The 12,754-nt window shown below is 46.7% G+C and overlaps 2 protein-coding genes across 2 annotated transcripts in view; both read left to right on the top strand.

The window, feature by feature from the left end:
• rapgefl1 (Rap guanine nucleotide exchange factor (GEF)-like 1) overlaps positions 1-2,626 on the top strand; it is a 12,311-nt gene extending 9,685 nt beyond the window's left edge. The window contains exons 7-16 of the mRNA XM_076171481.1: positions 47-214; positions 306-403; positions 612-734; positions 996-1,174; positions 1,293-1,383; positions 1,589-1,639; positions 1,782-1,869; positions 1,966-2,030; positions 2,108-2,162; positions 2,474-2,626. Of these exons, the coding sequence (XP_076027596.1) occupies positions 47-214; positions 306-403; positions 612-734; positions 996-1,174; positions 1,293-1,383; positions 1,589-1,639; positions 1,782-1,869; positions 1,966-2,030; positions 2,108-2,162; positions 2,474-2,598 (1,043 nt within the window). The 3' untranslated portion in view covers positions 2,599-2,626. The remainder of the gene's footprint in view (positions 1-46; positions 215-305; positions 404-611; positions 735-995; positions 1,175-1,292; positions 1,384-1,588; positions 1,640-1,781; positions 1,870-1,965; positions 2,031-2,107; positions 2,163-2,473) is intronic.
• An 8,047-nt stretch (positions 2,627-10,673) lies between these two features.
• Positions 10,674-12,480, top strand: LOC143016906 (nucleoside diphosphate kinase B-like). The gene is made up of 5 exons (XM_076171476.1): positions 10,674-10,737; positions 11,624-11,742; positions 11,890-11,991; positions 12,092-12,204; positions 12,298-12,480. Exons 2-5 carry the CDS (start codon positions 11,626-11,628, stop codon positions 12,413-12,415), a joined length of 450 nt encoding a protein of 149 aa, XP_076027591.1. The 5' UTR covers positions 10,674-10,737; positions 11,624-11,625; the 3' UTR covers positions 12,416-12,480.
• The last annotated feature ends 274 nt before the right edge of the window (positions 12,481-12,754 follow it).

The raw sequence follows: 12,754 nt of genomic DNA on the forward strand, positions 1-12,754 counted from the left end.
TGTGTGTGCGTGTGTGTGTGTGCGTGCGTGCGTGTGTGCGTCTCAGTCTTCTGCAGGGTGTACACTCCAGATCACTCGTACGTGACGATCCGCTCCCGCCTGTCGTGTCGTGTGGGAGAGATCGTGGCTCTGGTGAGAGAGAAGCTTCAGTACAGCGAGGAGCAGCCGGTGCTGCCAGGGACGCTCATCCTGGTCGCCGTGACGTCAGCCGGAGGTCTCACACACGCTCACACACATTGCTACAGTATACACACACACACACACACTTCACAGTGCTGTAAGTGTGTGTGTGTGTGTGTGTTCAGAGAAGGCCGTGTTCCGTCCCAGCGATGAGGCCGTCTTCACCACGCTGGGCGTCAACACTCACCTGTTCGCCTGTGAACCCTCGGAGCTGGAGTCTCTGGTGAGTCGTTGATTGGATGATCATCAATCAATCACTCAGCAGGTCAAAGGACCTGAAGCTCAGGAGATCATTCAGTCCTTCTCATTCTGATTCTATGGTTTATAATTCCTCCGTCACCATGGTAACATCATCTCAAACATGCCTGTGGTTGACTGAAGATGATATTGCTGATGTGTTAACGTATCGATGTCATGTGTGGAACCTGCAGCTTCCTCTTCCTGAGGAGATCCACTGGACGCCGGGCGACAGCAAACTACACGACATGTCGGCGGAGGAAGTGGCCAATCAGCTGGTGGCGTTCGACTGGGAACTCTTCAGCTGTGTGCACGAGGTCAGAGGCTGTCTCAGGACAAAACCAAACACAAGTAGTCACAACTTATCAATCAAGCCAATCTGTGAGTCATTTACTTATACAGCTTCATGATTGATAAGTAGTGAGCCCGAGCTATGGACAGGCAGCAGGATGTATGTGAGCTGGACATGAGAGGTCTCAGCTGGAAGCAGGATGGATGAGGATGAGGATGATGAGGATGATGTTATATCACGGAGGTCTTCAACAGGGGGTCTGCATACATGTTCTGGTCTCCTGCAGGTGGAGTTTGTGTGTTATGTGTTTCACGGTGAGCAGTCCCGCTGGCGCCCCCTCAACCTGGAGCTGGTACTGCAGCGCTGCAGCGAGGTGCAGCACTGGGTCGCCACGGAGATCCTGCAGTGTCAATCGCTGCCCAAGAGGATCCAGCTGCTGAGGAAGTTCATCAAGATCGCTGCACTGTGAGTCCACAGAAGATCAACCAGGAGAGCAGAGAGAGTTATTACAAAGAGAGAGAGAGAGAGAACCAGACCCAAGCAGCACTGTGTGTGTGTGTGTGTGTGTGTGCGTGTATTTCAGCTGTAAGCAGCAGCAGGATCTCCTCTCCTTCCTCGCTGTGGTTCTGGGTTTGGACAACCCTGCTGTTAGTCGACTCAGACTCACCTGGGAGGTACAACACACACACACACACACACGCACACACAGGCACGCACGCACGCACAGACACACACACGCACACACGCACCATCACACACACGCACAAATACACACCAAACAAACACGCACGCACAATCACGCATACACACGCACAAACACACACATACGCACACACAGTGTTTGTGGTAAATGAACGCTCCTCTCTGTTTCCTCTTCAGGGCTTGCCAGGGAAGTTCAGGAAGCAGTTTCAGCTGTTTGAGAGCATCGCAGTGAGCACACACACACACACACACACACACACAACCACACACACACACACACACACACACACACACTTGTTGGTGAAACTAAAGCAGATCAGGTGAGGCAGCTGTGTGTGTGTGTGTGTGTGTGTGTGTGTGTGTGATCCAGGATCCCTCCAGGAACCATAAGTCATACAGAGACCTGATCACCACCCTGAGACCCCCACTGATCCCCTTCACACCACTGCTGCTCAAAGGTACTCACACACACACACACACACACATGCACGAACACACACACACACACACAGATACATACACACTCACATGGTGACTTCCTGTCTTCCTCTCAGATCTCACCTTCCTCCATGAGAGCTGTAAGACGTTTCACGGCGAGCTTGTGAACTTTGAGAAGATGGTGAGTGACAAAAAGCAGAACCCCCACAATGCAACATGTTTTCATCTCATAATGACGTCTCCTCTCCTTCTCTGCAGCACAAAGTGGCTGAGATGGTGAGAATCATCAGAAGATACAGGAGCACACAGCTAGGTAACACACACACACACACACACACACACACAGCTAGGTAACACACACACACACACACACACACACACACACACACACACACACACACACACACACACACACACACAAACACAGCTAGGTAACACACACACACACACACACACACACACACTCACACACACACACACACAGCTAGGTAACACACACACACACACACACACAGCTAGGTAACACACACACACACACACACTCCCTCTGGTGGTGATGAGGTGAAACCTCAGAGATGATGTCATCCTGTTACTTCTTTCTGTCCCGCCCCTTCCATGTTGTAGCCATGGATACAGAGACGTCCCCCTCCCACCTGCAGACGAAGGCCTACGTCCGCCAGCTGCAGGTCATCGACAACCAGAACCTCCTGTTTGAGATGTCCTGCAAACTGGAGCCCAAAGACACGTAGAGAGGGAGGAGAGGGGGAGGGAGGGGGGGGGGGGGGAGGAGAGGGGGAGGGAGGGGGGGGAGGAGAGGGGGAGGGAGGGAGGGAGGGAGGGAGGAGAGGGAGAAGAGAGAGAAGAACAGGGGGGAACAGATCGGTGAAGAGAAACTTTGAGCAACTGTTTTAAAAAGAGGGGAAAGGTCAGCAAAGGGGTGCTAGAGACTGACCTCCTCCTCCTCCTCCTTCCTCCCTCGTTCTGGGCATCATTCTCTCTCTCTGTGGTCTTCTCACTCTTCCTCAAACCTTCATCCCTCCATCAAACACTGCCAGCAAACCTCAGAGCTCCTGAAGGAGTAAACAGACAGGTGGGCGGAGCCAGTCAGCTGGGCGGAGTCTGAGACATTTAACAAACCTCAAAATTTCTGCGATCACCGACATTCCCTTCTTGGATTCACCTTCCTCTTCAACCAGGCGATCCACATTCCGACACGTCAGCCACCTTCAGTTAACCTTCAGAAAATGGCCGACGATGTTGAACGGTGTCTAAAGCTGAGCGTCTCTTCAGTGATCGTGTCTGAGCCACCTGGACGCTCACCTGTGTGACTTCATGGACTCCTTCAGGAAAAAGACGCTGCAACGTGGAGCCGCCTCTTCCTCATCAGCCAGGAAGGAGGCACCGCCCTGACGCACACAGACACACAAACACACAAACACATCACAGCTTTATAGGTTCGGATCGCAAATGACGGTTTTCAACTTTACTATGCCGATTTTACACAATTTCACCATTTTAAAGAGCGACCTCCAGACCGGGACGATGCGTTCACTTGCCAGTTCAGTCATCGGACCAATCAGAGTCTGACCTGCTGAGACGTCACAGGAAGCAGTGAAGTCGCTGGAACAGGATTCTGTTCCTCAAAGCCATAATGTGAGGAAACACGTGGACGCCTTCGGGTCAGGGACTTCCTGTGTGTTTCAAAGTTAAAGTCTGAATCTATTTTTTCATCCTTGGGTAATAATAGACAGAACGCGAGCGCAGGACCGCACCGATCAATCTGTTCATAGTTTACATCAGTGGTCAAGGGTTAGAGTGGCCTTTGACCTTTGACCTGTGTGATTGTGCTGCTACGTTACACACAACCAGGAATCAACAAATCCCTCCCAACGCTTGGGAAATGTAAAGGAACCTCACTGCACATGTCCGTTTCCTTGAACGGCCTCTGGGCGGCGTTGTTTCCCACGGTCCGTTAAAGCCTCTTTAGTGTTTGGACCCAGCGTGGTTCTGTGTGGTGGAACAGAACCGCAGAGAGACGTTTAAGAGTCAAAGCTCCTCCTGAACATCCCTGCTTCCACTTAGATAAGTTATAGCCGCGCTTTATTTTGAAAGGCTGAGCCTGCTTGGAGCATTTAGGCTTTAATGTTGGCTTTGATCTTTCATGTTCATGCTGAGTGTTCACATTAGCTCTTAGCTTTAGCATTAGCATTGAGTTGTGTTGTTCTGGGTTTGATGTTGATGTGCTGGACCCCTTTGTTTAGTGGGAGGAGTTAGAGGGACCCCCCCCCCCCCCTCAGTGCCACCACGTGCAGGACAAACACTAAAGAAGAACAGGAAGTTAGTGTTGAAGTCGTTAGAGGTCGTTGGAAACGGCGCCGCCTGGCTCTTTTCTGTCTCCTATATTCTGGACGTTGCACTGATGGACCTGAGCCGTGGTGCGTTCAGGGTACCGGGAAATGTTTTCTGGAGGACAATGAGGATGTTGGACTTTCCTCACTGATGTGTGTGTGTGTAGATGCTGGTCTTCTACAGAACACAGAACCTTCTAGAACTTTAGAACTCTGTGTGATTCTGCTGTCACAGACTCCTGATGGGACCGGATCCTCATGAGGACCAGACTCTAGACCACTAAAGGTGCAAGTCACTGCTGACTTTCCCTCCTAAACTTTATTTAAGTCCTGAAACAATTAATGTGTAAGTGGATCAGAACCCAGGTGATTGATGAGCTGAACCGTCTGATCCTTAACTTCACTCGGTCTGATCAGCACAGAACACAAAGATCCAGAGGATAAAACACATTTGGCTTCTCTGATAACTTCCTTTGTATCATTTGAAGTTTTTTATTTGAAACCTAAAAAGCTGCACTGTAAAAAAAACAAAAACAATTTTGTCCATTTTTGTTTCTAGCAAATTCTTTATAAAAGAATCCAAAGTACAAAATATAGAACTGAGATATTCTGTAAATATTCTTTAAATATTTCTCATACATGTGAGATCTGAAACAAAACAGACAAGCAGAAAATAAATCTCTGATATTTAAGATCAAACGATTGTAGAGGCTCTGATGGGGGGGGGGGGGGCTGCTCGGTTCTTATCAATTCTTTATCTTAGCCACAAAAACAACAAGAATTCTAGAAATACTTGTTCTTTAATTTTCAACAGAAACAAGTTCTAGTAAAGAATTAAAAAGGTCCTAAATAAAACTACAAAAGATTATCAACAGTTAAAGTTATAAGATCTGGGAGGGAAGAAATATTTCACCTTTTCTTTATTTCTGGAAAACGTCCAAGTCAAAAAAAACTTTTTTAACCCAAGAAAACCTGTAAAATGTACAAAGATTTGAAAAACTTATTTTTAAATAATTGGATGTTTTCATTCCATTTGTTTGAAATGTTTCAAGGTTTGCAAATATTTATTCAATCAGACCTGATCTTTGTTGTCTTTGCAGCTTTTTACGTTTTAAATATTTTTTCAAAGACTAAAGGAAAAGGAAAATTATGAAAATCATTTCATAGTGAATACACACCCATAAATGACCTGATTGCCTGATCCTATGGTCCTGCTATTGGTTGAATGGGTGATTGACAGCTCTGGATCCCGCCCACATCCTCCACGCTGCTGCTGGACCAGGAGGCAATAACAGGGCAGCAGGCTGGATGGTGATTGGTCAAATAAACTATCAACAAAGCACTTTTGCCTTTTGCTCAGGGCCACAAACAAGATGGTGGAAATGCATGCACACGCACACACACACACACACACACACACACGCATGCACATACGCATACGAATATACACACACACAGATGTTTTATTTACTATGGCTTTCCTTCTATCGTTGATTTCCAGTGGAGTTGTCGTGTGTTTGTACAGATGATCAAATTATAAGAAATATAATCGATTCTACTTTTAACTTTATCATCTTTAATATCAAAGACTGTCGGACAGAATTTTCAGCTCCGGGCTGAAGAGTTTCATTCCCAGATTCCTTCCGTGCGAATAGACGACAGGTCAGGAGACGAAAGGCATCACAGAGTACAGCAGCGACTCCTGCTGGTGACTCAGGGTTAGGGTTAGGGTTAGACTCTAACCCTAACCCTAACCCTAGCACAGAGGCACAAGCCCCAGAACCACGGCAGAATTAGAAAACATGGCACGGAATTAGAAACGTGGGAATAAAGCTCTTTGGTTTTCGTCACTCGGTCGGTTTCTGCATTTTCAGTATTTAAAGTTTATTTAAATCTTCAGTCTATACCAGAATGTCCTGTTTGTAAAAGATGGATGAGGCCGACGCCCTCCTGTTTGCGCTCCAGAACAATAATAAGTCGAGCTGCGCTGCAGAAAAATCACAAAGTTGCATGAAGACAGAGTGCAGATGCCAAGGGCGGAATTTCTCCTAAATCATGCCAAGTATGTGAAATACAAACCCGTTGTGATTCAGATGCAAGTGTTGGACTGTGGATTATTAGACTTTTGTGCTAAACTAGGCTAGCAGTGTCCGCTGAGCTAACGTGTCCTGATATGACCTCAGTTTTCTTCTCTGTCACTTTCTCAAATTTACAAACTGCTCCTTAAATTAAAATTGACATTGAAGAGTAATCATGACACCTAAAAAAATAAACAAAATATGAAAACTGGAAAATTCTGGAAAAAAAATCAGAATTTGTGAAAAGTCTCATGGAGGGAATATTTTTACCTGGAAGTTTGAGAGAGAGTGGAGGTTATTGTCTCAGCTCAGTCTCAGTATGGAACCCTGTGAAGATGACATCATCAATAGCTGAACTGGCTCTCAGGACTTCCTGGGTGGCGGCCGCCTTGTGGGCGGGGCCATCTGTATGAAAAAAAAATCAGTGTACATACTGAAGTGTGTAAATAATAAAATATGAATGAAAACTCTATTTTAGGTACGAATGCAGAGAAGAAAAACACCAGAAATATCAGATTTAACAAGAACCATTTTTTGTAAAGGAGGAAGTGATGTACAGTGATAACAAACAGGAAGTAGAATGATTGTGAATTTCCAGTTGTACAGTTGCATTTCCTGTATACTTTAGTTTTCTTGTTTTCTATCTGAAGCTTGGTTTGATTCTGTTTGTTTGTTTTGGTACAGAAGTGGTTGTTTACATTGATGAATCTTTATTTTTGGTGAAATCAGATGGATGTTTTGATTTGCCCAGAGGCCAGAGAGGGGGCGGGGCCTACATTTATTGATGTAATATATTGTTCTTTTGTGATCATTTATTTATTCTGTAATCAATGAGTTTAGATAATTTCACCTTCTGATGATTTCACTGTTTTTTATTGTATTAAAAATATTTAAGAAGAATAAAAATGACAGATTACAAATTTGAGGATTTATTACAAAATCCTGATGGGATGTCTTGGCCCAGACCTGATCCGTACAGAACCGCTCTGTCCGGTGTGCTTGCTGGATTGAGTAAAGGTCAGAGGTCATGTCACTCCATTTTATGAGGGGGGGGGGGCCTCTTATATAACGAGTGTAATAAGACCTTAAACTAACTCATGCACGTACACACAAGCAGGAATGCAAACAGGCCATAAACACACACTGACTGGGTATTAGCTTAAGCCTCACTAACCTTAACCTTCACTCCACATTTTATCTACAACTCTAAATATAAACTTATTCCTAAAGAGGGATGGAAACAGCTCCTGCCAGGGGGCTTCCAGTCTGAAATTACACACACATACACACACACACACACACACACACACACACACACTCTCACGTATGCAGAGCCTGTTGGAGTAATTTTTAAGAAAAATAAAACTTTAGACTCAAAGTAGCTCCGGAGTTTTTTGCACCTGTAACCCGTCTGTGTGTAAATGTAAACATTCAGCCACAATCTGAGCAATAACGTCATCTTTACACTTTGTTCTCTCTGCTCTGTGACACTACAACATTTGGTATCTTGGTATCTGGAGCATTTTAGAGATGTAGAGATAAAATTTAGATACAGACAGATTACAAAGTGAGTCATTGATCCTTTAAAGCCAGAACAGGAATCAGCACATCCTCTACATAGATTGATTCAACGCCATTGTCAAAGGAAGAAGCTTCAAAGTTGCAGCTGTACCTTTATTTATCAATTGTAGAGTTGCCATTGATAATTGGTACGCCTTGTGGGCCTAGGTGGGGGTATGAGCTCTGGTCTTTGAGCACAGTGTGTTTGGAAGAGATCCACCACCTGTCTGCAGACAAACTGAACAAAGAGCTCACACCTCCACCAAGGCAGAACAAGTAGCGTCAGCACAGGGATTCAAACCCGCAACCCTCTTGCTCTGAGTCAACAGTGCAAACAACGACTGACCGACTGAAACAAAGAAACACCTTAATAACAATACACAAGCCTGTCAGGTGACATGTTGGAGCCAGGGGGTGAGGGAGCCAGGGGGCGAGGGGGCGAGGGAGCGAGGGAGCGAGGGGGCGAGGGGGCGAGGGGGCGAGGGGGCGAGGGAGCGAGGGGGTGACGAGTGCAAAGCAGAGAATCTAAGTTTAACTTCTGACCCAGTCAGTGCTGACATGGCTGTGTGAGCAGACACACGAGGTCCCAGCTGATGAAGAGGATTCCATCTCTACAGAGGCCAGAACAACCTGAAACATCTGAAATCCAAAAGTCCAACACACTGCACTAAAATGAATTTGCACAACTGCACTATGAAATCAACGCATCTCTCTAGAGGAAACCAGGAAGTCTGAAGTCTGTGCGTTTCAATCAATCAATTAATCAATCAATCAATCAATCAATCAATCAATCAATCAATCCAGTATTTTCCAGAAACAATAAATAATACAGAAAAACTAGCAGCTGCAGGAGAGAGAGAAAGGGGCGATCAAACAGCGAGGATGAACAATGACGTTCAGGTCAAACAGGTCAGAAGATCTGATCTGTGTGTGAAGTGTCCAATGTCACACACACACACACACACACACACACACACACACACACACACACACACACACACACACACAGATGGCAGAGGGATCCACAGAGCCCCGGGTCCCTCTGGGCTCAGGAGCCACAGAGCTGAAAAACAGCTGACCTGTGAGCCCCGCACTCAAGAGTAATGGGCCCAATACAGAACCCTGTGGAACGCCAAACTTTACAGGGTAGCGAGGGGAATTGGTATCATGAAATAAAACTTATTTAAAGATTTCAACCAGGAAAGTTTGAGACCACGAATGCCAATGTGTTCTCTCGACCATCAAGTCAAACCCTGGAGTCCACGGTGTCCAAGGCTGCAGAGGACCAGAGCAAAGAACCAGAGAGGAGAGGCTTTGATCAGGGTTCATCTCATCAGGGTTGACCAGGAGGAAAGGAAGATTAGAAATGGATCTGTAATTATTCAGACTGTCTGGTCTAAGGTAGCAGAGGTTTAGGGTACAGGACAGACTCTAACCCTAACCCTCATAGTGAGTGATGTCTGCAGGCTTGGTCAGACCGCTCTGATCGTCTGCAGGTCTGCTTTAGAGAAGTCAATTCGTCCTTGTGAGACCTTTAGAGGAGCAAGAGACTCCAAAGTGTGGGAGAATAAGGAATTCACCTTTTCTGTCAAAATATCCAATGAGGCTTCATGAGGATTCAATGACCGAGAATACAGCTGAGGAAAGACGCCCATCAACGCAGAAGATGACACGGGCCAGGCCTAAGTGGCGTGTGTGACCTCTGTGGGTGACCTCTGTGTGTGACCTCTGTGTGTGACCTCTGTGTGTGACCTCTGTGGGTGACCTCTGGAACGTATTGGGAGTCAGGGAGGGGGGAGAAGCTTTAAGACGTAGATCTTTGATTCTCCACTGAAACATGAAAGTCTCCCAGTGTTGTGATGAGTCAGCATGTCTGTGATGAGGGAGGAAGATGACTGCAGAACAAAGGGAAGAAGAGAAGAGGAGACATAGACAGACCTCCACCAGGTAGGTCCATTAGGGTGGAGGTCATCAGCCTCGCCGTGGCAACAGTGAGGTCACATGTCCAAGTTTGTTTACAGTCGACCGATTTATCCATGAGGAATGAGCCACGCCCACTAGACTTTGGCAGTGGAAGGTGGTGTGGCTCTTCATCATCATCAGGCCGAGCAGAGCCGCTAACAGACAGGACCACAGACAGACAGACGGAGTCAACAGGCTGCACATACATTTGGCATTGGCTGGAGCTCAGCCAGAAAAGGAACACATGTACACACACACACAGAGACACACACAGACACACACAGACACACACAGACACACACATATATAAATATAAAAGCTTACTGAGGGAAATTTGAGATGAACTGCTATATGCCATATGCAATCTCTCTCACACACACGCACAGACACATGCCCTGCACACCCTCTGTAAGCATGTGTGTGTGTGTGTGTGTGATGTGTAAGGGGGGGGGCAAGAAATTTTCAATTGCAATGGATTTCATCGTGAATTGCATGAAAGAAATAATATAAATATAAAGAATCTGAATCTTCACATGGAAACACAGAAACCTCCTATATCCTTATCCTTATGAGGACCTGAGTGACACACACACACACACACACACACACACACACACACACACACACACACACACACACACACACACACAGTGTTTTAACAGTAACATCCTGGTACAGAGACAAGTTAAGGCCCTGAATGTGCAAATATACTGAGGAGAAGCTCAGATGTCAGAAGAAAGCAGCAAACTGATGCACTGCAGAAAAAAGTGCTGAACAAACACACACACACACACACACACACACACACGCAGTGTAAGGTTTGGACCCCACCCCCCTCGGGACCCCTTAAATAGTGTGCTGTGCCGTCTGTTCGGCCTCGGTTATCGCAGCCCTGCCACTCGTTGCTCAACTTCGCAAGACCTCAACTCCCCAAACTAAGGTAGATACACACACACACACACACACACAGACACATACAGACACACACACACACTTTCTCTTGAGCATCAGATTAAAGCTCTCACCTTCATCATGCATTATCTGCACACGTCTCTCATAAACACCTTCACCTTCATCTGCATTGCAAATGGATCTATGAGTGAATTGTCTGCTGTCACGTGTGTGTGTGTGTGTGTGTGAGGCTGCTGCTGCTTTAACAGCCAATCACTGCAACTGGTTGATTCCTTCAGTCTGGCAAAGAAGAAAATGATCTTGACATTTAAACTGCTCGCGTAGCTTAGCACAAAACCTGAAAGCAGAGGGAAACTGCTAGCCTAACTGCTAGCCTAGCTGCTAGCCTAACTGCTAGCCTAGCCTACTATTTTCAAACTTCAATGCAAAGCTTCTGACCGCTTTGGAAAACATGTTGATATGCTGAAGGTGTCAGGCCGGATAATCCAGCCTGGCTAAATATAAAACACGCTTTGTCCCGCTGACCTGCACCTGTTAGCCAAGGGGGGAGGAGGGGCGTGCTATCTGACACACATTCCATCACACACACACTCACACACTCACACACGCACACACACACACACACACACACACACAGCTGTCCTACGCTCTGACACGCTGTGCAGGCAAACATCTGAACCTCCCAAGAAAGAATCAGAAAGTGTTTAAAAATGTTGGAAAGGTTTGAAATTAATTTCAGTTTTTGTTGCTAGGAAACAAGACATAATCATTTTTGGTGATAAACTTTGGATCGAATGTTTCAGAGCAGTTTAAACCTTTGTGAATTGTATTTTTAATAAATGAATTCATTCATTCCCTATCTGTCTGTCTGTCTGTCGGTCTCTCCATCTGTCTGTCTGTCTGTCTGTCTGCAGACATGGAGCGTACCTTCGTAGCCGTGAAGCCTGATGGCGTGCAGCGCGGTCTGTGCGGTGAAATCATCAAGCGTTTCGAGCAGAGAGGTTTCAAGCTGGTTGCTGCTAAATTCATTCAGGTAGCCATGACGACAGGCCACACCCACACCTGAACAATAATGATCCTAAGTATTGATCAGACTGAAAAAAAGGAAGTTTATTTATTAACGTTGCGATGCTGTCACTTGTGTGTGTGTGTGTGTGTGTGTGTGTGTGTGTGTGTTTAGGCCTCTGAGGACCACATGAAGCAGCACTACCTGGACCTGAAGGACATGCCTTTCTATGCTGGACTCTGCAAGTACATGTCCTCCGGACCCGTCCTGGCCATGGTAACACACACACACACACACACACACACACCCCTCTGAATCACGTCTTGATGGATGGAGTGAGACAGTGTTGTGATGCGTTGCTTGGCTTGTTGTTCAGGTGTGGGAGGGTCAGAGCGCCGTGAAGCTGACCAGGATGATGCTGGGCGAGACAAACCCAGCCGACTCCAAACCCGGCAGCGTGCGTGGAGACCTGTGCATCAACATCGGCAGGTCAGGAGAGAGGCGCACACACACACACACACACACTCACACACCATGATAAAATGTTTGAGGCTGTAACTCCTCCCCTTCCTCCTCTGACAGGAACATCATCCACGGCAGCGACACCCTGGAAAATGCTAAGAAAGAGGTGGACCTGTGGTTCAAGGCAGAGGAGTTCGCCAACTACACACTCTGCTCCCAGCCCTTCCTGTACGAGTAAACTGACCAATCACCTCCAAACAACACCTGACACCACCCCCCCCTCCCCCACCCCCCCGCCCCCCACCCCACCACAAACCCCCCCAGTACACGATCCACCCTCTAACTTAGTCATTACCTTCAATCAACCATGTGCACTTCCCAATAAAGTCTGATGGTTAGAACATTCTGTGTGTCACTTCCTGTTGTTGTGTTCGCTATCAAAACAAGAACAAAAGGCTGCTAACTTAGCCCCTCCCCCTCCGGCAGTGAGTGATGGCTCCCCTGCAGACACCAACCTGGAAAAGTAGAACACAAGCACACACACACACACACACACACACACAATCTCTTCGAAAAG

The sequence above is a fragment of the Genypterus blacodes genome, unplaced genomic scaffold (assembly GCF_046128005.1).
Source record: "Genypterus blacodes isolate CSIRO-AG114 ecotype Tasmania unplaced genomic scaffold, CSIRO-AGI_Gbla_v1 ptg000251l_1, whole genome shotgun sequence".
NCBI lineage: Eukaryota > Metazoa > Chordata > Actinopteri > Ophidiiformes > Ophidiidae > Genypterus > Genypterus blacodes.

Bases quoted from the DNA above. Each gene is read 5' to 3' on its own strand.
- LOC143016906 (XM_076171476.1), top strand. From the start codon at position 11,626: ATGGAGCGTACCTTCGTAGCCGTGAAGCCTGATGGCGTGCAGCGCGGT. The intron at 11,992-12,091 runs GTAACACACACA...CTTGTTGTTCAG, and splicing joins CCGGACCCGTCCTGGCCATG to GTGTGGGAGGGTCAGAGCGC. The intron at 12,205-12,297 runs GTCAGGAGAGAG...CTCCTCTGACAG, and splicing joins CTGTGCATCAACATCGGCAG to GAACATCATCCACGGCAGCG.